This window comes from Homarus americanus, unplaced genomic scaffold (assembly GCF_018991925.1).
Source record: "Homarus americanus isolate GMGI-L3 unplaced genomic scaffold, GMGI_Hamer_2.0 scaffold6317, whole genome shotgun sequence".
Lineage (NCBI taxonomy): Eukaryota > Metazoa > Arthropoda > Malacostraca > Decapoda > Nephropidae > Homarus > Homarus americanus.
Genome location: NW_024730668.1, coordinates 19,848,073 through 19,873,626, shown reverse-complemented (window position 1 = coordinate 19,873,626; position 25,554 = coordinate 19,848,073). Strand labels below are relative to the sequence as shown.

The 25,554-nt window shown below is 36.2% G+C and overlaps 1 protein-coding gene across 10 annotated transcripts in view; it reads left to right on the top strand.

The window, feature by feature from the left end:
• LOC121867280 (arginine/serine-rich coiled-coil protein 2-like) overlaps positions 1-25,554 on the top strand; it is a 42,116-nt gene that overhangs the window by 4,194 nt on the left and 12,368 nt on the right. For 2 of the 10 annotated variants that reach the window (XM_042367165.1, XM_042367160.1), the window contains exons 2-6: positions 1,572-1,660; positions 15,129-15,329; positions 15,591-15,683; positions 21,785-21,925; positions 24,011-24,108. In XM_042367165.1, coding sequence (XP_042223099.1) covers positions 1,572-1,660; positions 15,129-15,329; positions 15,591-15,683; positions 21,785-21,925; positions 24,011-24,108 — 622 coding nt within the window. Of the gene's footprint in view, positions 1-1,571; positions 1,661-2,102; positions 2,219-15,128; positions 15,330-15,590; positions 15,684-21,784; positions 21,926-24,010; positions 24,109-25,554 lie in introns of those variants that run through there. The other 8 variants (XM_042367167.1, XM_042367168.1, XM_042367164.1 and 5 more) reach the window with 8 other exon arrangements.

The window sequence follows — 25,554 nt, the reverse complement described above, 5'->3', positions numbered from 1 at the left end:
AAATGAAGAAGGCATTAGAACCAATGCACTCTGTAAAGAATATGGCATATCATCATTGACTGCTCATTTCTCCGTCATCAGTTAGCTCGCCGGTATTGGTCCTATCTTGTCTCGTGTTTTAGTTTGATACATTTGAAAGAATCCCTTGGGGTTTAACTTTGCCTCCTTTGCTACCTTCAGTTCATTATTCCTCTTTGCTTTTCTTATCTCGGTCTTAACCCTACTGGCCAATACCTTATAATCATCTCGAAGGTAAACTTCACGATTTATTCTCCTTTCTTTGACCAATAATATTTTTTAAATAATTAATTATTTATTCATTTGGGGTCGTTGTTATTTGATCCGAGTTTTCTGTTTAGTATGTTATGCATTTGTGCATTAAGTAACTCATTATTTAAATTGTTGTGGAACTCGTCAACCTCAGATCTCGTGATCAGGTCATCCTCAACTGTCATATTTTGTGAGGGTGTCATTGTCAGGTCTCCAGGTAAAGTGATCTTAATTGTGAACTAAATAGATAATAGAAATTTATATATATAAAAGAAAAAAGATCACCACTTCCACATATGTACAGTAGCTAAAACAACTATCTGTGCAGGCGGGGGTTGATATGCTCCGAAATTTTACGTGTGACTAGTGACAGCCCTCATATACCAAAATTTATCATCCATGCTCTCATATTGTTTCCCACAAAGTATGCACAGATAGTTATTTTAGCTACTGTACATTAATATATTAATAAGATAGAAGGAAAAGATAAATACTAACAAATCATTATCCCACCTTGTAATCTCTGCTGCTTTTTATCATTGAACTTTTATCATTCGTGCAAAAATGTGTAAACTTTTACTTTTTAGTCTGAGTTCGTTAACCTAAGTGGTGCGAGTTGGTTATCTGAGATGGTCCGAGTTGGTTATCTGAGATGGTCCGAGTTGGGCTGTAACCGACTGAGCTCTCGGGATTCACTCATTCACACTCTTCGTATTTTAATGAAACAAAAGAAACATATAACAAATGTCAAACTCATTCCTGAACCTCTGGTCAGTTACTTGTTTGAAGTGTGCAAGGTGGACAGAATTAGTAATGTGTGGGCCGAGTTGGTTAGTAAAGATGGGCTGAGTTGGCTAACTGGGTGGGTCGAGTTGGTTATTTAAGATGGGCCGATTTGGAGGCACACCGTAGATTGTAGTGTATAGGGTTCTGTGGTTGTCCTCTGCTGAATCTTTAACGATGTTCTCATTATCCAGTACTTGGCTGGTTATTTATGTGTATAAATATAAGCAAGTACTTGTACTGTACTGTAAAGATAAAATTAATGAAAATAGCTTATAAAAGGACTTTCAGGACTGAGTTGGACTCTTACTCCTTGATTGTTTTGATTTTGTCTATACAATACTGTACTATACTGCACTGTACTGTACAGTACAGTACAGTACAGTACACTACAGTACAGTACAGTACAGTAGTTGGATTACCACACAATACAATATATAAGATTAAACTATTGTACACTACATTGTTGTGATGAAAGCTTTTGTAATGCTGGAATTTCCACTACTTTCAATTGTCAGTTTTCCCATTTTCAGACCCGCAAAAATGCTGATCCAGGCACTAACTACGACGAAGTTGGAATGGATATAAGTGAGGTAGGATACTGCAGGTTTGAACCCCTTACTCAACTGTATTTCCTTTATTTTACCTGTAACATCATGGAGTTTTTATATTCTTTTTCTTTATGTTTGCTTGTGAAGCACTATTTACATGGAAGAACTGATGTATTCTACCATTTATTGAGCATTTATAGATAGGTTCAATATATGAGCTTTACTTATTGTCATGAAGACCTTCCTGATAGTCATCTTTCACCCCCGACTTGGAAGTTGTTTGATAGGTTGACTAAGTGGAATGGTGAGAGCTATAAACAGTGCAGGCCATGACACATTTATTAGGCTATTTATGTAAATATTACTCGAGCTTTTTGACTGCATGATTAAACCAAGATGAAGCCACAAGAGCTGCTACAAAAATAACAGCAAGCACTATAATGAAGTCTCTGAATTTCGTTTGATATTAACACGTTCTGTTGATATACTATACACAAGTCGGTGGAGACTTCTGCGACTTTAGGGAACGTTGGTTGGTTGGAGCTCAACACCTGGTAGCTGGAAGACCCTCTAAACCTTGTAAAGATGAGGTGTAAGCTCAAATGTGAGCACAGGTGAGTAGCGTAAGTACTTTTGAATTAAGGAATAACATTAAGATTGAAGCTTACTGTAGTTCTTGTGGAGCACTTTACTTATGAAGGGATCATCAGGATTTCTAAATGTATATGAATGTGTCTTTGGTGTTTGCTGTGATGGGAAGACGAGCAAGGGTTTTTACTATTGTGAATATATTTACAAGTCCAAGTTCAAAGTTCATGTCAGTGTAAACTTCGGGAGTACAGTACCCGGTATTATTATTTTTTTTATTCATATCAGCTTGACTTCATCATTTTTAGTGTGTTAATTTTGACCGTGTGACTTGAAGATATTGTAAAGGTAAACAAAAGAATGTGCAGATAGTAGCAGTGCTGGTCTTCTGCCTTATTTTTAATAGTGAAAACTTCTCTTCTGGTAATGGAGATGAAATCTATTATATTTCTAGATGGGTATTATAGCCTGTTTCGGTGTGGGTGATGCCTTGTTGCTCTGCTCTTTGTAAATATATCAGCAATTATGAGTACTGTACTGGACTGTCATTAGCAATTACATGTAAAGAAAATGACACCTCTGAACTTGGATATTCTGGGGCTTCATTTTAAACTCCAAAGTTCACCTTCATTTTGTTGGTATGATTCTATTTTTGTACGGTAATTAGGATTATTGTGGCGTATAACAGTCTTATCAATACCAGTTGTTCTTCGTACACAGCGTTAGCTCGGCAAGCATTTTGCCTAGACTGGAAAATAATGATATTTATATTTCCCTCAATACAGTACCTTTAAGAGAGGGCCTCCTTCAACAAAAAGTGACTAAATTGATGTTAGCAAATGTTGTCTCAGGTAGCCACATTAACCTAAATTTATAGGTGGATTATTTTTTTATGGTACTGTACAGTGAGGAGCACGGCGGTCGAGTGGATACAGCACTCGCCTCCTGTTCCAAGGGTCAGTGGCTCAATTCCTGGGCCCTTCCAGTTCACCCAGCTGTAAATGGGTACCTAAGTGAAGGAGGTCGAGCGCAGTACCGGTCATGCTGCCTCGTTGTGTACCAAAGACTTGGTATACAATGTGCTGTATCCACACTGTCCCTGAGGAGCAGTTCTGTCTATAGGATCCACTTTTCACTGTACAGTATGTACCTTTAAATTCATCTCATGAATTGGTGTATTAAAAACAGACATGGTAAAGTTGTTTACTTAAAGTCTTGCAAAGTTTATGTAGTATATGATTTTTATCCACAACTTTATAAAAAATTGAGAGTTGTAACCACTTCATAGTACAGCGAGCTGAAAAAGTAATTTATGTATTTTATGCATTTGTGATTTGTCATGTAGTATTTCATTGAGCAGAATTAGTAGACAACAAAATGATTGCCACTTCAGATAATGTAGGATGTGGAGGTTTCTCTTGAAATGTGATGTGTATGTGTACGGTACTATGTATTAGTTTATTTATAGTTCAGTATAATCATTCAGCCACTATTAAAGAGGGCAGCATACACAAAACCTGCTCCTTACACAATAATCTTCACATAATATTGTAGTTGATTCCACCCACCAAATACCTGTCTTACAGACAAAATTGCTTTGTTTTTATTCTCATGTTTCACCATCCCAGAATTCTACCCTCTTCATATCTTGTGTAGTTTATCTGATCTAGTTTTTCTGTCCTCTCTTTTATTCTCAGTTACTGTGAAGATATACTATATTTTTCGGCTTAGAAGACGCTGTATCGTGGAAGACGCACCCTGATTTTGGAAATGTAATTCTAGGAAAAATCTTTTTATACTTACTAACTGACACCAGTGAAACCGTTGCTTGATATACAGCCCTTTTGGCACAAGTACACACACCTCTCTGAATATCATCACTTAGAACTGCTTATCAGTCATCATTTTCATAAATTTAAAAGAAAAAAATCTGTATAAGAAGTGGAAATCTTTAATACAGTTCTCATTTTCTACACCTGGTCACCTCCGCGCCTAGCGGGCTGTAGTGTTTACATTCTTTCTCTTGTTTTTGTCGGTATGACAATGACGGGAAATATTTTCCAACAGTAGAAGGTAAGCAAATGTAAACATGTATATCAACGTCTAAATAAAACAAAATCTTTATTTAAAAAAAAAGTGAAAAAGCATCTACAGTAGGTAAAAATCAGTTGAATTAAAATTTTTGGTAAGCAAACAATAAAATCACAAAAAACTGTAAATCTCTAACTATCATGTCCAGTAAAACAGTCAAAAGCATTATATTCATCTTCAAATCCTGAGAACTCATCGCTGTTGGATTCATCACCAAGCTCTGAATCATCACAGGAGGAAATATCATCATCACTACTGTCTTCAGTGCCATCCATAGCATTACTGATACCACATTTTTTGAAAGACTTAACGATAACCTTAGTTTTAATATCACACCATGACTTCAGCACTCATTCACACACTTCAGATATTGATGGATGTTTCATCCTTCCAGTCGGCGTCATATCATGATTCCCCTCTGTCATCCATTTATTCCATTGCTCCCTCATGTTATTCTTAAAGGACTTATTAATGCTGACATCTAGCGGCTGTAACTGGGAAGTAAGGCCACCAGGAATTACTGCCAGCTGTGTGTTGAGCCCCTTTGCTAGCCTTTTGGTGTTTTCAGTCCTGTGAGCACTAAACTGATTCCATACTAGCAGTGAATTCTTTTGTAGCAGGCCAACAGGACGCTTGGACCACACTTTATCCAACCATACCTTGACACCTTCATCCATCCATCCCTTGGGTTGTACAATGACTTGAATTCCATTTGGCAGTTTTTCCTTTGGTAATGTTTTTCTCTTGAAAATTAAGAGGCAGTAGTTTGGTCCCGTCGGCACAACAAGCTAAAACTACCGTGTAGTGAGTCTTTTCGTGTCCAGGTGTTTTAATAATCACCGATTTCATCCCTTTTACAGTTACACTTTTATTAGATGGCACATCAAAATTCAAAAAGGTACTTCATCCATATTCCCAATTTGACTGAGTTCGGGACAACTCTGTTTTCTAACATTAATGATAAATTTATGGAAATCTAATATTTTCTCTTCGTATTCTGCTGGCATTTTCTGAGCTAACTTTGTACTTGTTCGCAAACTTAAGCCATTTCGTTTCATGAAGCGAAAACACCAACAAGCAGTTCCTTTGAAGTCATCCACCCCTGTGTTTGCTGCAAACCTTCTTGCTTCCAAAATGATCATCTTTGTCGTCACTGCCAAACCCAAGTTTCTTTGGTCCAGTATCCATGTTTTCAAGTTTTCTTCTAAGTAAGGCCATTTTGCTGGTACTGTATGAAGATTATGCTTCTGTTTATTCGCCTTTTTTAATTCTTCCTGCTTCCTCTACTGGCGAATCATCTTCTCAGTAGGTGGTGGTCCGAAGTTTCTCTGTTGCCCCGTTTCCATGTTCTTTGGCATATCGCACTACTTCAAGTTTAAATGCGATATTATATTTATGTCTCCTTGATACACCTGCCATAGGTGAGGGAGATAATTTGCAGGAATGAAAATGGCTTGTGACACCAGTGAAGGCCTGGTAGTGAATGAACAAAGTTCTAGACACTGAAGTTTGAAGAAACAAACATTCCTACCCTTTGAGACCAGCAGACAACCTTTAGCAATTCCTCAATAGTTGGCGGTGCCGCACCACTGCCATTAGTAAACAAACCGCGCAGCAGCAAGGGTTGTGTAGCTGCAGCCATCTATTTGTTATTTTATACCTACGGAGTAAGTAAATAATCGTATTTTTCACAGTATGTCAACAATATTAGTTAAATCAATTGTTTTATAGTACTGTATAGAGAGTACTTGTAATTGCTAAGTACTGTAATGAGGTAACAGTCTTTGTAAGGGGCTGATTTCAGTTTACCCTAAGAAAACCTCTGCTACAACTCATCAACTAGTGCCGTGGAGCATGGTAATTTTCAAGGTATATTTTTTTAATAAAGAGTGCGTCTTCCGAGTCTAAAAATACAGTACTTAAATCTCATATATGGGGTGTGTCCGAGTTCATTTGATAGCAATTTATACCTCCACCTAAAGAGACATGGATTCAGTTTCATGGTCTGACAGGGTTGATGGGATGTTAACGTATATGTTACCTGAGATGAAATGCTCCCTTCTTGCTTTGGGGTTACCATCTAACACACTATAGGAAACAGCATCATTCAGTGGCCACTTCTTGTTCATTCCGATCCATTTTTGAGGATTTGGGAGTGGAGTAGAGAATCTAAGATTCAGGTGGTCAAGATCACACAGTGTGACAGTTGAATAGTTTTCATTGGGGCCAACACTGGCTTTGAAGTTTTGGCAGTTTTCCTGTCACTCATCGTATATCAAGTTTCATATCACCTTTCTTCATAAAATTAATACTGTACCCAGATGGGTGCCCATCTTTTTTCCATACACTTTATTTTATGCTTCAACCTCCTTTCTGAATCACAGTTGTTGTATGCTTCTATACATTTAGATTTCATTTCCTGCTTTGAATATCTATATTAAGACATTGAACCTTGTTTGGGCAGTTCTATCATTATTGTACTATCCACTGTTAACACTATCCTTTATTAATTTTCCACTTTATTTAACATTACACAGTTTCCTTCATAGCATGATGTACGCTACAATAATATGAAATTTAATTACTGTATCCATGATGACATTACTCACCCTTATCATGTCTCCCACTTAGTGAGACAATGTTGTTTTACCAAGGATTATTTATTCTATCCAAATCTTTAAATGTTTTGCTCTGTAGTAGCAGTGGTGGCCACATGTTAGAATCTCTTAACAAGCATATCAACCACAGACTCTACTCACATACATTACGGTAAACTCACTGATGCAAATATTTTAGAATAGTAATATTGTAGTTCTACATACGTACTTGCTTGAATAATTGAAAGGTTCCACTCGCTTGCCCCCAGGCAGCAAAATGTGTGAAAAAGATAAGGGCTATCTCAGGAAGCATACAGGAACAGGAAATGAGACAGGAAGAAGCAGGAACAATAAAGTGGTGTAATTATGAGAGGCAAAAAAAAATAATATATGGGAAGATATCAGTTGAAAAGGTAATGTGGTATTTGGGGAAATGTTGGTGACCACAGAGAGGAACCATTAACGAGACAAAGGGCACCTCCCTTTACTTTTCCCATATTAATGCTTCCAACAGTGTTTTTAGTTTCCATTTGGATGTGGTCTGTTTCCAATTTCTTTGATCATGGAAACTAAATTACTGTAACTAATGAGTATATTTTAAGGAAAACAAGAAAAAATTATGGTACAGAAAATAAGTTTTAGGATGTGGGTAGTCGTCGCCAGGTTACCACGTTAGTTAATTTCCGTAATGTTCCCAATATCCATGTTCTGTTATGGTGGTAGGGTTATGATAACAGAGGTAAAGTACGTATGTTGAATGTAAACCAGATCATAGTGTACATGCCTTTTGTAATACAGTACTACTTGGTAATAGCACCGCCGATTGGAATGACAACTTTCAAATTACAAGGTATAGTTTATTAACTGATAATTGCTGATCTGGGTGTAGTGCTTGTGGTTGATGCTATATGATTGCAACTGGAGTTCTTGAAATTTGCATTATGAACAAGGTAGTTCCAACAGTTCTTATGCCTTATTCACCAAGCTCAGTCTTGGGGCATAAAACTTAAAAAAAAAGTATATAAAAAGAGAATGCAGTACAGTACAGCACCTGTATAGTGTATGGGCTGGATAGTATGAACGTGTTAGAAGGCATCATGATACAGGTACATACTTTGAAGGTGAGGGTGGAAGGGTTACATCAGTTTAGTTTCCTGGGTGTACAGGTATCCCTCGTTTAACGATCGTTCACTTTGCGATATAAAAATTTTAATGCCCTTTCTGTTTTAATGATGGTCAATTTTCGGTTTAGTGCTGTTTGGCTGACTGGGAAATACAGTTTTTGGAAGGGAAGTTGTAAAAACTGGGGATTCTGTGCTCTAAGTGTATATTGTTACAACACAGTACTCTAATGTAGTTTAGGAATAAAGAAAATATAATATAGAACTATAAAATACAAAAAAAGAGTTTAGGAGTGTATGTGTACGTATGTATTGAGGCAATGAGCTGTAACTGTGGCTAGCCGCACCCCCCCCCCCCCATTCCCCTTCCATCCCCGATGTGACGTGGCATACAGGCAGCAGCTACACATGTCTCTTGTGTCAACTTGGTGAATGCCCAGTTGAACTGTGTCATGTATACTGTACCAGTACATGCTAAAAAAATGCTGCATTGCCATTTGGCAAGTGTTTCACGGGACACAATACAGAGAACAGCTGAGATATCTCACATGCCCCTTTGTGCTCCCCACTATCCTCTGCTTTGTGGGCTAACCCCCACGCACATAGGAAATGTTTATTTCCTATACAGTGGTCCCTCGGTTAACGAGCACAGTCTGTTCCAGCAGGTTGCTCGTTAACCGAAACCATTGTTTCAATGGGTTTTTGGGTAATTGGTTCAAGCTCACCGAAAATTGCCCAAATTCAACGAAAAAGGTAGAAAAGTACCCTTACTTTGAGGTGTGTACCGTATGTAGAAGGCTCCTGGATGATGATGGGAATTAGAATGGGAGTGGAGGAGAAGGAAGAAGAAAAGGCATTGGGGTGGAAGAGAAGTCACCCCATGGCACCATTTCACCCATAAAATTTTAGTTCTCTTGGTGTATTTCAAGATTATTTTCTTTAAATCAACACTGCACTGCATTATATATTGTCAATATGTAAAATATATTTCAAAATGACCAATAATTTGCTTGGAAACAGAAAAAAAGCATTTAGTTGAAGAGAGTCTCGAGCAAGATGTTACCTCCACTGAAAACAGAGAGAGACTAATGCCTGTCTGGTGTGTTAACAGGCTGGATGGCATGCTAGAAACTAGTTTCTTTACCTTCAATTATGTTCAATAATTGTTAAAATGACTAAAAAAGTTAATATTAAATTTTTAAAATTATTGAATAGTATAAACTTCTTGATATTCACTAAAATAGTAAGACATTTAAGCCCTAAAACCGATTACTGTATTGGCGGACTAATACTACAACTGGTGGACCTCCAAATGCAAGCGAAAACATGTTGAAGTCGGCTCGTAAAAAACTCGTTAATCGAGGGATTGCTCGTTAACCGAAGTTAAGAATCTTATGTAAGGTAAATCGTTAACCGAAGTCTCGTTAACCGAGGGACCACTTTATGTTTTTTACCTCGATATACTGTGTGTGTATGTGTGTGGTGTAATGGTCAGCATCCTCGCCTCGCAAGCGAGCGGACCCGAGTTCGATCCCCGGGCAGGGTGAAACTATGGTCAAGTTTCTTTACACGCCACTTGCCTCTCTACCCAGCAGTAATTTGGAACCTGGATGTTAATCGATTTGCTGATCATATTCCGGGGTAATGGTTAGCCAGTGCAGTGCTGTGTACTGACAAAATTTTTGTTTGTAATTCCCTTTAAAATGGCTGCCAAGCTTAAAAGTGAGTTTTGTGGTGCTGAGAAGAAAAAGAGACCCATTTTAGATTTTCTATGTATTATTTTTGACTTATGACCAATTCAACTTACAGTGAGTTCTGCTATAACGCGTGTTTTGATAACGCGAATTTGCTCTAACGCGATTTATGAATTTGGAACAATATTTGTATAACGCGAACGCTTGTTTGCTATAACGCGATTTTTGCTTACTATTTCTCCAATTTTGTGGTATTAACTGTGAATATGGTAAAGAAGAATATCTCCAAAAAGCGTTCTGATGATAGAATTCCCGGTGATTATCGTAAAAGAAAGGATATAACACTTGAAGAGAAGCTCGATGTTATCAACCTCAAAATCACCCTTCTCCCCCATCAAGTTACATTCATATTTTTTCAAGGTAAAGTGTTAAATTTACTGTATGATTTCATTATTAGATATGAATGTAACATTTATTTAGACTGTGCTATCCTTTGTGTTAGGCTAACTACTAAATTTTTTCGATTTCGAGTAATCTGCACCTAACCCTATTTTCTCCATAAGCCCTGTTATTTTATTACGATTTTCTATAACACGATATTTTACAAGAACACAATTATCGCGTTATAGCAGAACTACCTACGACCTGGATTTGGGTCCTAACCCCTCATAAGTCGGGGACTGCATACAGTGACCCCTCGGTTAACGAACTCAATCCGTTCCAGAAGGTCGTTCGTTAACCGAAAAGTTCGTTAACCGAAAAGTTCGTTAACCGAAACCATTGTTTCAATGTGTTTTTGGGTAATTGGTTCCAGCTCTCCGAAAATTTTCTAAATTCAACAAAAATGGTAGAAAAGTTCACTTACTTTGAGGTGTGTTTGTAGAAGGCTCCTGGATGATGATGATGATGATGATGATGATGATGATGATGATGATGATGATGATGATGATGATGATGATGGGATTTAGAATGGGGGTGGAGGAGAAGGAAGAAGAAAGGCATTGGGGTGGAAGAGAAGTCACCCCATAGCGCCATTTCACCCATAAAATTTTAGCTCTCTTGGTGTAATTCAAGATTATTTTCTTTAAATCAACACTGCACTGCATTATATATTGTCAATATGTAAAATATATTTCAAAATGACCAATAATTTGCTTGGAAACACAGAAAAAAAGTGTTTAGTTGAAGAGAGTCTCAAGCAAGATGTTACCTCCAGTGAAAACACAGAGAGACTAACGCCTGTTTGCTGTGTTAAGAGGCTGGATGCCGCGCATTAAACTAGTCACTTTACCTTCAATTATGTTCAATAATCGTTAAAATGACTAAAAAATTGAATATTAAACTTTTAAAATTATTGAATAGTATAAACTTCGTGATATTTACTAAAATAGTAAGGAATTTAAGCCCTAGAACCGATTAATGTATTGGCGGACTGATACTAAAGCTGGTTGCCGGTCAGTGCAGCGAAAACATGTTGAGGTCGGTTCAAGAAATTCGTTAACCGAATTTTTGTTCGTTAACCGAATTGAAGATCCTTATGAAGGCAGTTCGTTAATCAAATTTCCTGTTAATCGAGGTGTTCGCTCGTTAACGAGGTGTTAGATTAACGAGGTCACTGTACAGTAAACCTCGATTAACCGACTCCGATTAACCGTCAATCCAAACCCACGCTTTTTTTTTTTAATATGGGGATTAGCCCACCCGGGCATAGGTCACTGACCCACATCGGGGCCTGGGGGGCGATAATGTAATAATAATGATAATAGTGATATTAATAGTAATAAAGAACCATAAAGAAATGCAAAAATGAAAAAAAATCAAGAGTGAGAAACAATGTACCTGTATGTATGTTGTGTTGTCAATAGTAAGAGAAACAATTGAGACCCTGCAATTGTGTGTAAATGAGGCAGAAAGTCAGATCAGCAACCTGAGACTTGGTCACAATTTTTGTGATGACATATGTTCTTTGACTTTTCCATTTTTTATTCACGGTTTCTGTGCTGGTTCATATTTATTTACTAAAGTGGTTAATGTTTAAAGCAAATTCTATTGAAATATGAATGGCAAATGAACAAAAATAAATAGAGGGAATTAAATGAGGTAGGTTAGGGAAAGGGACTTTGAAAATGTATGTTTTATTTCCGTAGACTTTATGTACTATTAACCGACCTTTCGGATTATCCGTCGGCCCCTTCCCCCCATATGTGGTCGGTTAATCGAAGTTTTACTATATATATATATATATATATATATATATATATATATATATATATATATATATATATATATATATATATATATATATATATATATATATATATATATATATACACACACAGATATATATATATACATATATATATATATATATATATATATATATATATACAGTACACACACACACACAGTATATTAAAAAATACTCTATATCTATTCAAAATTACAAGTTGAACAGTAACACAGCTCAGCCCCACCCACTCTTGAGTGCTACTGGGTGATGAATCAACTACACAATTACATGCCCTCTCCATGGATGTTATTCCTTGTTGTCCCTTGTTTAGGATATTATTGCTCGTATCCCTCATTTAGTGATAATTTTGCTTAATGATGGATTTTCAGGAACGTATCCCCATCGTTAAACGAGGGATACCCGTAAAATGATACGTTACAGGTCGCATTAAAATAGCACTACTGTAGCAACTTGTAAATGATGATTAGTTTTCATCACCTGAATGGAGTGTGAATGATCTTTCTATTGGCTCTTACTTTTTTGTCATGAAAATTTCCTTGTGCTCATCTGATTTATGGATCTTTTCTTATCTTTGAGGTAACACTAAAAACCAAGTATCTCCTGGTCTCATTTGTCGCTACAACATTTAAACATCTTTAACACTGTTTATGTTATCTAAAGCAGTATTTTTTTTTATTCCAACATCATTATTATATATTCACAAAGCCAAACCTCTTATTGCAATCATCAGTTTTAGTTCTCGTTGCTTTCTGTGTTCATACCTGGTATATATTTTGAATTCCTCGGTTACCCAGTTGTCATTGTACAAACACATCACTTAAATACTCTATAATGTATATTTGTTGTGGTATATCTCGGTTTCATCTTTCAAGGCAGAGTGCTCCACTTATAATGAACTGTGCGCTACAATTTCACTCTAATAAGGGATATTAAGGAATTAGTTTAGAATATGGATACCTATTCATCAGTACTTGAACATTCATGCACATAGAAATGTTTATTGTAGGCATGTTCACATCATCTTGCATCAACCTCTGTGGATAAGGTCCAGAAGTGAGGGCTAGCCAGGCATCGCCCAAACTAGGGTGTCACTCTTTGATATACAGTACAGTGTATTTGTTATTCACCAAGAAAATAAATACTGTACTTTCTTTTTCTTTTAGATGGTCTTGTATTGTTAAAATAATACAGTACAGTATTTAGATTTATGTTCCTTTCCTAATATTTTCTAATAGGGTATTGTAAAAAAAAAAATTATAACTTTATTTTTATATTTCTTTCTTTCATGACAATTGTGTCTACTGTTTTGGGTTGGAATTAAGAGAATTTTCCAGAGTTTGGTGTGGTATGTGAAATAGTGCACTATGGTTGACAACTGAAGACCCAGGATTTAGTCTAGGTGGAGGTGCTTTTGCAGAACTTGTCACTCTGCCTCATTGACATAGAAAGTCTCCATCCTCTCAAGGCAGGTTACTACCCCATGTAACAGTGAACCAGTGTATGATTTTCAGTTCTAAATTTTAAGGGTTAAGTTTTGAAGTCAGATTTGAACTCAAAAGCTTTTTCTTATTATCAATATCATTTACAGTATTATTATTAAATTGGCATTTTTACTTTATTAGGGTAAAGTTCAGAAAAGCTCTAGCTAGCTAAAAAATTTTGTATTAGAAAATGATAATGTAACAGAAAAATATCATGCTGAGGCTGTTATGAAGGGTCAATTAGTGTGTTAGTTGGTCAGCCAGTACTAATACCTTAAAGTGTTAATGGCATACAGACCACTGACTCACGTAGTTCACTTACTTTGTGCTGTTCCTTAAGGGGTATAACTCCTGTAATAGTAATCCGGTGAACCTAGGAAACTTTCAATAAATCAATACAAAGCCCTTGAAGGTACAGGATAATTTTGTACCAATGCTCGTGGCCTTCATATGGGAAATACTGTAGCTATGATTTATCCTTTCATATGAAGCATTCATTACTAAATTCATCCACAACACCTTCTATGAATTGTAAAGTGATATATGAAGAGAAATATTACCATTTACAGTATATATAAAGGTTCTCATGAAATTTTGACAGTTGCCGAGTTTTGTATTTTTACTTGGTAGGGTACATAGGTTTTAACATGGGCTATAGTAGCTGTGCACAAAGTATGGTGTATTTATCGACTTGTTTACATATTTGGTTCACTTTATGGCAAGTGGTAGTTTTGAAGACTAATGATTCGGTCATCTCCTTAGATGAAGCAATGTGGTGTTGCTAAGTAACCTGTTAACACTTATCATATATCCAAATTTCAATTGTTCTTAAAACCCTTGTGAAAATATGTAGATGTTCTCATTAACATTAGGGAATCAGGGGACATGTACAGATTAACTGAAGCAATATAAACACATGTTCTCTGTACAGTAATCCTTGGTATAGGAATATGAGTGTGGCTTGAGTGAGCAAATTTTATAAATACAGTATGAGCAGATCCCTCCCTCTGTCTTATGCATGGAGACTATCCAGAAGGTGTCTTGCATAAGTGGTTATTGTAATATAAGAATGGGAGCGTAGAGAACTTTTAAAAGGTCCCTTGGACATTATATTTATTTGATATAAATTTAGGTAATACTGTATGGATATTCATACCATATAGTACTGTACATTATATATATATATATATACTGTATATATATATAGGTATATATACTGTACATACATTTTCTCTTTGTCTAGAGTACAGTGTAAAAGTTTTATTTTCTCCTTATTTAATCTCTTGTAGATCATTGGGAAGGATTAGATTTTTGCAAGCATTTACCAGAACAGATATGATGAGACAGTACGCTTAATTTTCTCTTATCACAAAACAGTTTTTCATTGTCATTTAATTTTGTCTTTAAGTGTCACATATTCCAGTCATGGATCTTCAATTTGGTAGATGCTTTTCACTTTCTCTGTTATTTAATTTTCTCTTTAACTGCATGAGACTGTAAATTGTTGGGATTTAGAATATTTTTCATAAAAATTTACCTTTAGTCAACTTAATAGAAAATGTGTATTTGAAGACAAAATGTTTACCTAGTACAGTATTATTTTTCTGTAACTGTAAATCTTATCAGTTTCTGGAAATTGCTACATATTTCCCTGGGTGTCTGAGCAAGACAACTAATTTTTTTCCTTATGCGTTGACCCAGCACCTCCCTACAGGACTCGGACGATGAGCAGCCACACCATAACCAGCATAAGGAGAAAGGAAATGTTAGACCGGCGAGCAGTTCAGCCCGGCCCCCAGGAGCGTCGCCACCCGGCTCATCCCCCGGAGCATCCCCACTCGCCACCAACAGTAGTGATGGTCACAAGTATCACAGTGAAGCCAAAGAGGGCCAAAGGTCCAGGTACTCACACCAACCTTTCATATTCGTGGAACAGATGGGGTCACATTTAGGGGATGTGAATACTGTATGGTGTATAATATTTTGTCCTTTTATCTTGAATGATTATATGTCTGTATTGAAATCTATTTGTTGTACTGTATGTGAAATCATATTAACAGATTCAGGGTGTCTTGAAGTTCTCGACTTATTTGGTCCACTGTAAAGCTCATTTAGTTGAAGTGAAAGATAACTGACTTAGATTTTTTTTTTTTTAACTGTTAGTCTTCAAGAACGCTTGTTGGGTTTAGCTAGTGGAGGAGCTCAGCGATCATCACAAGGAGAGGATCGTGGTGCACCTAGAGATAGAAGGGAAAGGTAAGGTCCAATAAGCTACCTCATTAAACTGGGTCTCTTTTCTTTTCTGCATATCAGATGGCTGTTGCAAGTTCTTCATATCCAGTACAGTACCATAATCATTGTAGATTTTATCCATTGGGACAGATATATTCTACACATACTGTATATCATTTTGTGTCATTGATATACACTTGTAAATACATCATCCTTATCCTTCCTCTCCTAAGTTGATGCTACGGTAATTATATATTTTACAGCATTGAGCATAACCATCCTGAGATGGCACCTAATTTTCTCACACCTTATTATGTTTTCTTATCTTGGCAGCTACACACAAGAAAGTCCGACTTGGTTGATTTTGTTTGTTTTGATCTTTTTCATTAAAGTATTCTGAATTAGTGTTGCATAATTTAATAGGTCATGGAACACTTGATTACTGTACTTACATTTTTATTGTTTCAGTAATATCTGTAAACTAGTACTGTACAGATTAGCTTGCCATTTTTCAGATTATTTACCTATAACCTTAGTCATAACTAGTTAGTCAAACAGTATATTGGATACATATACTGTAAGATTATATCTAGGATCTTCATTCCTCTTGGTGACAATATATACTGTACAGCCAGTCCAAAAAGTATCGAGACCCCAGGTGTCTGAAAGAATATAAAATATCAGGTGAGGCCCAACCCAACTGAATTGATGCATGAATGCATCTGAGGTTATCTCTCGTTTCAGGGGTAGAAATTCACATATGCCCGGCCGCCCGAGGCGACCAAAATATCATAAGGGCGACAAGATTTTACCATTTTGCTGGTCTAGGAACGCCCGATGGGCGAGTGGGCCGATGACAGTGGTAAGACACACTCAATGTGTATAAGATTTTCATATAGAGAATACACTATTAATGCTAATTTATCTTATTTGTATCACCGGTATTGCAAGCGGAAGGGATACCCATTTTCTGTATATAGCACTTTATATGAAAATGAAAATAGAATATATGCAGTTGTCCCTCGGTTAACGAACTCAATTCGTTCCAGAGGTTCATTCGTTAACCGAAACCATTGTTTCAATGGGATTTTGGGTAATTGGTTCCAGCTCACCGAAAATTACATACAAAGTAAAAAAAAAATGCAGTAAAGTACACTTACTTTGAGGTGTGTATGTAGAAGGCTCCTGGTTGATGATGGTGATGTGAATTTGAAGTGGGAGGTGGAGGAGGAGAAGGGAGAAGAGAAGGAAGTGGGGGGTGGAGGAGAAGCATTTTACTGCTTCTTGGAAGGCGAGTTACCTTCCATAATAATGTCAGGAACCTCTGGTCTCACAGATTCTCCAACAGGAAAATCTTCTCTCCTTTTTGAAGTGGAAGGCTGAGGGGTAGCATCTTTCTCCTGCTGCCTTTTAGAGAAGAAACTCAATTTTTGGTTGTGGGGCATTGCTCCTCCTCATCATTAACTGATTTTTGAAGGAGACAACTTTGTCCTCAACATTACACAAAATAGGTTCTGTTGTTTCCACATCAGGGTGCCTTGAAGCCAGTTTCCTGAACATCTCCCAGTGGTGAACAACATCTTTTAAATCGGAAGAAGACATAGGTCATCACTTTCCCTATCCTCCTCACCACTGTCAGTTTCTAACATCTCACCCAGTTGCTTCAAGTCTTCAGTAAGTTCCTGCTCATGAGACATCACAAGCTCTTCCACATCATCCTCCTCCACTTCGAGTTCCATTGACTGACCAACAGACACATTCTCCTTGTCCAACTCCGTATCTTCATCAAATCCCTCAAAATCATGGACTGCCGATGGCCACAGTGCTTTCCATGCAGAATTCAGGGATCGAATAGAGACTTCTTGCCATGATGACACAATCAATTTTACAGCCTCCAGGATGTTGTATTGCGTCTTCCAGAACTGTGCCAGTGTTAGATCAGGATCAGTGGAAGTTGCCTGATGATGACACCTGAGCATTTTCTTCATGTAAAGCTTCTTAAAGTTGCTGATTACATTCTGGTCCATTGGTTGCATAATTGATGTAGTGTTGGGGGGGCAAAAAACAACACTTTGACCAAGTCAAATCGAGCCTCCAAAGTTCTGGCAAGTTCAGGGTCATGACCAGGGGCATTATCCAGAAGGAGTAGAGCCTGTAAAGGAGTTTATTGGTGGTTAGGTAGCTCTTCACAGAAGGGCAAAACACCTCTACAGCCCATTCATTAAAGAGCTGTCTTGTTACCCATGCCTTATGGTTGGACTTCCAATAAACTCCAAGTTGTCCTCTTACCACCTTTTGTTGCTTGAACACTCTGGGGTTTTCAGAGTGGTAGACAAGCATAGGCTTCAGTCGGAAATCCCCTGAAACATTGGCACCAAGCAATAGAGTGAGAAGGTCCTTCATGAGTTTATGCCCAGGTAAAGAGGCTTCATCTCTGGTGATGAATGTCCTTTTGGGCATTTTCTTCCAGAACAGCCCAGTTTCGTCCACATTGAACACTTGCTGTGGAAGATAATTTTCTTCATCCACCAGTTCCTTAAACTCCACTATAAATTTTGCTGCTCCTGCTTTATCTGCACTGGCAGCTTCACCATGCCTAACAACACAAAAAAAGTCACTTCTTTTCTTAAATTTTTCGAACCAGTCCTTCCTGGCCCTAAACTTTTCAAACTCAGTTTCAGAAGAACTAGGTTGCTCTTCCTTCAAATGTTCGTAAATTTCCCTGGCTCTTTCACAAATAAATTCAGTAGAAATTGAATCTCCTTTCATTTGTTTTTCCTTCATCCAAATGAGAAGCAACCTCTTTGTTTCTGAAATGAATGATCTACCTTTAAACTCTCTGGTAGATTTGCCTCTCACTTTCACTTCTTTAAATTTGTCTTTCTGCGAAAGAATTGTCGACACAGTTGATGCCGACATTCCATATTCTTTGCTGAGCACATTTGTTCTAATGCCTTCTTCATGTTTCTTAATGATTTCCTGTTTCACCTGAATTGAAATCGCCTTTCTAGATTTATTTGGACCCATGCTGGATTCAATACAATTTCACCACTAAAATTTTAAGTTCAATTGCTGTAATTAAAGATTATTTGATTTAAATCAACACAGCACTGCGCTATATATTATCAATATGTTAAATAAATTTCAGAATGACCAAAAATTGTACTATAAAAACGTAAAAATACACTGTGTTCAAGAGAGCCACAAGCAAGATGTTACCTACACTGAACAGAGACACAAACAGATGCCTTGGTGGGTGAGTGAAGTGGCTGATGGGCGCACCAAAAACTAGTTCCCTGTACTGCAATTATGTTAAATAAGTGTTAAAATGACTAATAATTTTAATATAAAACATGGAAAAATATTTAATAGCACAACCTTCTTGATATTTATTCCAATGGGAACGAATGTAAGCTGTAGAACCGATTACTGTATTGGCGGACTAATCTACCAGCTGATGAGCAAGCGAAAACGTGTTGACATGTTTTCGTAAGAATTTCGTTGATCAAATTTTTGTTCGTTAACCGAATTGAAGATTCTTATGGAAAGTAATTAGTTAACCGAAGCGTTCGTTAACCGAGGGACCACTGTACACTCAATGATATAATTTAGTGTGATAAAACTGGACAAATGAGTTAGTGCAATGCCACCTAGAACACCAGGCCAGTTCAGGGATTGTATGACGTCACACACAGATACTACAGCTATTCATGTCGGTGTATGGAAACCGTGCATTGTAATGAATAAACGCAGTCTAATTATGTAGATATACAATTATTATTAACGAATTCATTTCTATACATAATATATAAAAGCAATGACAGCGAAATTTAATACCTGAATGTATAATAGGCAAGAATAAAAACAATTGACAAGTGATGAAAACTGCCTTTCCATCAACAATCACACCATTTATTATCAAAAAAACAATTTCAAGTACATATTTATACAAACAAGATATCGAAAAATAATAACGCATACAAAATTTGACAACCAATTCACACATACATTCAAAATCAAATAGTAATTGACTATTGTATTATAGAACAAAGTGAATTATAAAGATACAGTAGTAGAATTTGGTCATGGTTAAAAGCTTTCGCACATTCTTATTTTTTACTCTAACATTATCATTATTTCTTTTACATAAATTATATATTATTTTTATCCAATTGGGAAGCACTAGTGGAACTACACCAGGTTTCAGTCGAAGTCGATCCAATTTGTATGTTATAGTTCGTCCAGTGTGTTCATCGAAATAACTTGATGACCGTTGATAATAATCAGAGGATTTAAAGTGCAGTTCACAAACCTAAACACAGCAAGTTCACTTGTTAGTTATACAATATGAAATTTTTTTTTGTCTTTATTCAAAATAAGTGGATGAATATGGTTTACATTTGGATTAGGAAATAATTTTCATATATTGGTACGTTCCAAATAGCTTCATCACAATGGAATGTGCTTCATGCAATTAATTTAGTTAATACAGTATGTGATTATTATAGTATTCACACTGTAAATCCGTGCTTCATGTTAATAATTTAGTTAACATGTGATTATTCCAGTGTTGGTTTATGATTTAACATGTTTTCTACTAGTAAATAAATGTCACACAGTAAATAGAACTTTGTATAAACCCAGTAAGTGCCAATGTTTAATGTTTCTTGACAAATTGTTTAAGGGCTACTAAAAATTCATAAGGACTAGTAAATTTTCAAATCTACTAGTCCTGCTGGCGACTGAAAAAATGGTGAATTTCTACCCCTGTGTTTTCTATTCCACCAGACCCTGAGGTCTTGATACCATTTGGTTGGGCTGTACAGTGTATTTACAGTATGTGGAGAGAAGCTGAATAAACCTGTGAATTATAGATTTAAATGTGATATAATCTTTCAAGTCTTAAAGAATTCAAGCGTAGATACATACTGTACCTGGTTGGTTCATTTTGAAGATGAGATTTTAGCTACATTAGCTAGCTGTATGAGTACCAGTTCTGACTGTATGACTCATTCATTGGCTAACTGCAAGAATTGTTTGTTTTGCTTACAATGATGCCTCTTGTGACCTCTTGTGTTCATATGCATGTTTATTATTCTAGGGTGCCATTACAGAGTGGTTAGACTCTTTGCTCTTGACCTAAAAGCTTCTACTGTAATCTTAATTACAGTAAGGCAGTGGTCCTGTACAGCAAATTATTTTACTACGCATGTGCTGCTTGTACAGCACTTAGCTGTTAATAAGTGGTAAAGGGTGTAAGAAAATAAATTTTTGGTGCTCTTTTTTTTCATTAAAGCTTGAAAGGTGAAATGTGTTTTTTTTTTTTTTTTTTCAAGATATGAAATGATAATTTTCTTCTCATTGGTCATGTTAAGTCATGCATATAATTGGTAAACATCCATCCCTTTTGAGAGTTTAGCTGATATGTGATTGAAGATTCACTCTAAAAAAAAATTGTAAACAACATTGATTTAGACCAGAGATTCATTCCATCAATCTCATCAGTGTTACTTACATAACTTTCTTGCTTGTATCAGGAAAAAGGCAGGTTTGTGCAAATGCCTGTTTGAAGTTTCTCAATACAGTATTTGTAAATTTTCCTTTTGCAGAATTAATTTTAGCTTAAAGAGTAGACGAGCATAAGTGGATGAAAACTGATTTAGTTCACACCTCAAAATTATGAATTCTCTATGGTACATTCTATAGTCAAGCATTCCACCAAGTGCATGTAGGCTGGAGTAAGATGTATTTATACAAGTATGTTATGTGCAGTGCATTGTGATTCAAAATATTATATATCTCCTCATGGGGGATGGTTTTAGTGAGAAATAACAGTGTTAGATACTATTAATAGTCTAACTACTGTATATATTCCGCTTGGTGAAATATTTGTTAGTAGTTGCATGAGAATGTTTTAACTATTAATAGTGTTTTTATTTTAAGCTTAATTAGAATGATATTGTTAGTCACAAAATTTGTTTTATTTTATACTAATATAAATTTTTGGCTATTGCATTCGTGTAAGTTTTTATTATGAGAAGGAGGCATTGTCTCTCATATCTGTAGTAACAAAATGCACAAATGTTACCCTTGCCTATTCCTAACCCAACCTATCCTAACAACAGTCACACAAGTCCCTCTCAAGACAGGGAAGGTCACTCTCGCAGAAAATCAAAGTCAAAATCCCCAAACCTTAAATCTCCCAAGGCAAAGTCTCCAAGGCCTCGCTCACCTGCTGGAGGCAACAAATCTTGTCATAAGACCAGGTAAAGTCAAGAGTTTTTAAGGTTATTTTAAGCTTTATAAAGGTTATAAACTCTCTGTGGGAAGTATTTTAGCAGTGAATGGCCAAAACTCGTTAATCTCTCTTAAAATCATTTGTGAAAATTTTTCACTTGAGATTTAAGAAGTAAAATGGCCATGTTTATATGCTGCTGCAAGAATAGATCTGATTCTTAATGAAGAGGTCAGATGGTATTAATGTAGTTTATGAATGAAACCATATTTACATAAGGAAAACAGTATAATAGAAATAAACCTCAAAGAAATTATAAATTTGGGAAAATAGTGTAAGGTAAGTAGGAATTGGTGGGAAAGATTTAGGCAACAAGTAGATATAATCCCCATGCTGTTGCTCATATCCTTAAGTTGCACAAGTAGCTTACAAATTGAATTCTTATTCTGCATGTAGAATTATCAGTGTCTTGTTTTAGTTCAGATGTTGGATTTCTTTTCCCAGTTTGGCTGTCATTGGAGGAAACAACTTAAAGAAGATAACTTGAAACATTGTTACTTTTAGAGTATGAAAAAGCTTCACCTCTTCAATATGATGCAAATGAATATTCCATTGATTACGATCTCATAACCCCTTGAGTATAATGACTTAATCTCTGTAAGTTCAGCACCTTATTCCTGTTCCCTAAAGTATAATGATATTGTATTGGACTCAAGGAGTTAACTTTAAGCAGTGACATGAAGACAGACTCAATGGATACCATGTTGATGTGTAATGTGAGAGCATCGCAAGTTTGCAGAGGGTTTAAACTGTTAAATAATAAGAATGAAATTTAGAGAGTTTGTTTTGTCAGAAGAATAATATTCACTGTTATTTGGGTATGAGAGTACAGTATTGTTAATGATCAGAGGTTATACAAAAAAAAATTTAATTGTTTTAAAGTTTTATAAGGCACCTGAACAGATAGACAAAGCGTTAAATATCTTATTTTTTAATTTTTTTGGTGTTGTGTGATTAATATAAAGACTACATCCAAGTAAAGTAAGTCATTACAGTGTTTGTTGATTGTAATGTTGGGAATTAGGAGGAAATTATATTGGAAAAATAGGAAATACCGTATTTTGCGGCTTAGAAGACGCTGCATCTTGGAAGAAGCACCCTGATTTTGGAAATATAATTCTTGGAAAAACTGTTTATACTTACTAACTGACACCAGTGAAACCGTTGCTTGATATACAGCCCCTTTTGGCACAAGTACACACACCTCTTTGAATATCATCACTTAGAACTGCTTATCAGTCGTCATTTTCATCAATTAAAAAAAAAATCTATAAGAAGTGGAAATCTCATTTTCTGCACATGGTCACCTCCGCGTCTAGCAAATGTAAGCATGTATATCAACCTCTAAAGAAAACAAAAAATCTTTATTTAAAAAAAAAGTAAAAGTAAAAAAGCAACTGTAAAAATCAGTTGAATTAAAATTTTTGGTGTGAAGAAACAAAAATTCCTGCGCTTTGAGACCAGCAGACAACCTTTCGCAATTCCTCAATAGATGGCGGTGCCGCACCACTGTCCTTAGTAAACAAACCGCACAGCAGCAAGGGTTGTGTAGCTGCAGCCATTTATTTGTTATTTTTTACCTACCGAGTAAGTAAATAATCATATTTTTTGCAGTATATCAACAATATTAGTTAAATCAATTATTTTATAGTACTGTGTAGAGAATATTTGTAATTGCTAAGAACTGTAATGAGGTAACAGTCTTTGTAAGGGGCTGATTTCAGTTGACCCTAAGAAAACTTCTGCTACAACCCATCAGCCAGCGTTGTGGAAGACGCATGGTAATTTTCAAGGTATATTTTTTTAATAAAAAGTGCGTCTTCTACGCCGCAAAATACGGTAATGCCCCCATAAACCTCATTATTTACTCCATGACTGTGAGGAGTTGTGTTAAGGTCATTTGCATTGTGTGTTTTAATCTATAAGGCAAACCCATCAACTTTTGTTGATATTTTTCCCTATAAGAAAAATAATCATTGTACTGTCAGGTAATTTTATGTGAGGCTTGGTTCCCTGTGTCATCTGTATGTAATAACTGGACTCTTACTTAATGCAGATCAAGATCAAAGTCACGGGAGAGAGAGGGGCGCCCAAGCCAGCAAGGTCGGGATCACTCTAGCAGGAGTCATGCAGGGCGAGATCAAGTTAGTCAAGGTAAAGTAACATATTATCTTTTACTCCATAATAAATAATTGCTATATGCAGTAAGTTAATAATCATGATTGTAAAAGAAAAAATGTTGATGTGATCATATGAGGCGTTCCGTGTCAGAAGGGGGTGAAGCGCCAAATTCCAAAAGCTGAGAAAAATGCGTTTAAAGTTTTTTGAGGTTCAAACAACCATAACTTTTTTTTGTTTTTTAAAGCTAGAGGGTTCTTTTTTTTTTTTTTTCGTGCAGCTCAATCCCTCTCCGAGCAAACTGTGAAAACTGGAAGTTAGTACTGTGAATATTTATTATTTTATCGTGAGTTGAACGAGAATAACTACCCGTGATGTTCAGTTGTTAGAGACTTCAATCCAACAATAATCGTGTTTCTCTGCAAAATTTACTTATTATTGTGAGCTAATACTGTAAAACAAGTTATTGTTCACCAAAACAGCACTCGTCTTACACCCCCCATAAACCCCCAAAAAAAAAATTTAATGATAATAAAAAACTCATTTGCCTATCAGTATTTATCTTTCCGTCCTTATTATTAGCCAAAGATTTATAATATTGTTAAGTATAATAGTGTGTAATAATAAGGAAACACCATTACACTCATCCCCCTACCATTAACCTTCCTCCCCCCAACATAATTAACTTAAGAATACAAAAGCGGAGAAAGTTCGCATAATCTTACTTTGTTTAGTTCCTTCTTTTTATTATCCCTGAAGATCGTAGCAACTTGAAGTTACGTAAATCCCGAAGAATGCGTATAACTTTAATGGCCTTGTCATAATCAAGCACGTATTGATCAAAGTCTTTCTCTGCCCTATCTAAGAATCGGCGTACAGATTCTTCAACAACTAAATCATTGATTATTGATGCCGGCAACAGTGGGCTCACTTTCACTAGCATTTGTTGGGTCAGGCTCACTTTCATCACTATCAAGGTCAATGCATGTCTCATCACTGTCCACTTCTACCTCCTCACAGTCTGTATGTTCCGTGCTGTGATACATTAGTGTCACCATTAGTCTCGCTTTCATCATTTTCATCTTCACTTTCACCGTCGTTATTGCCGTCAGTGCACGTCACATAACTCGGTACCGGATCCTAGTCTGCAAATGGTCTTGTGATGCATAGCAGTCACTTTTTGTATTATGAGTATACAGTACTCAGTTTCATCTATTTCAGACTCACTTTTACCGTTATTATCATCGTCAATGCATACCACGGTGTCTTTTAACTCGTCATAGTCGGCAAAAAGATCTTTGGATGCTTTGTAGAACACTAAAAAGTTATTCTGTGCGTTCAAAGTGTTATTGTCATTATGATAATCACTTTCATTATGCTGTGAGTCACATTCATTGTCGACAGGTAAGTCATCACAGTCTCTAAAAAGATCTTCCGATGGTTCATAACGCGCTGTATGGTTTTTTCCTGCTATCACAAGTT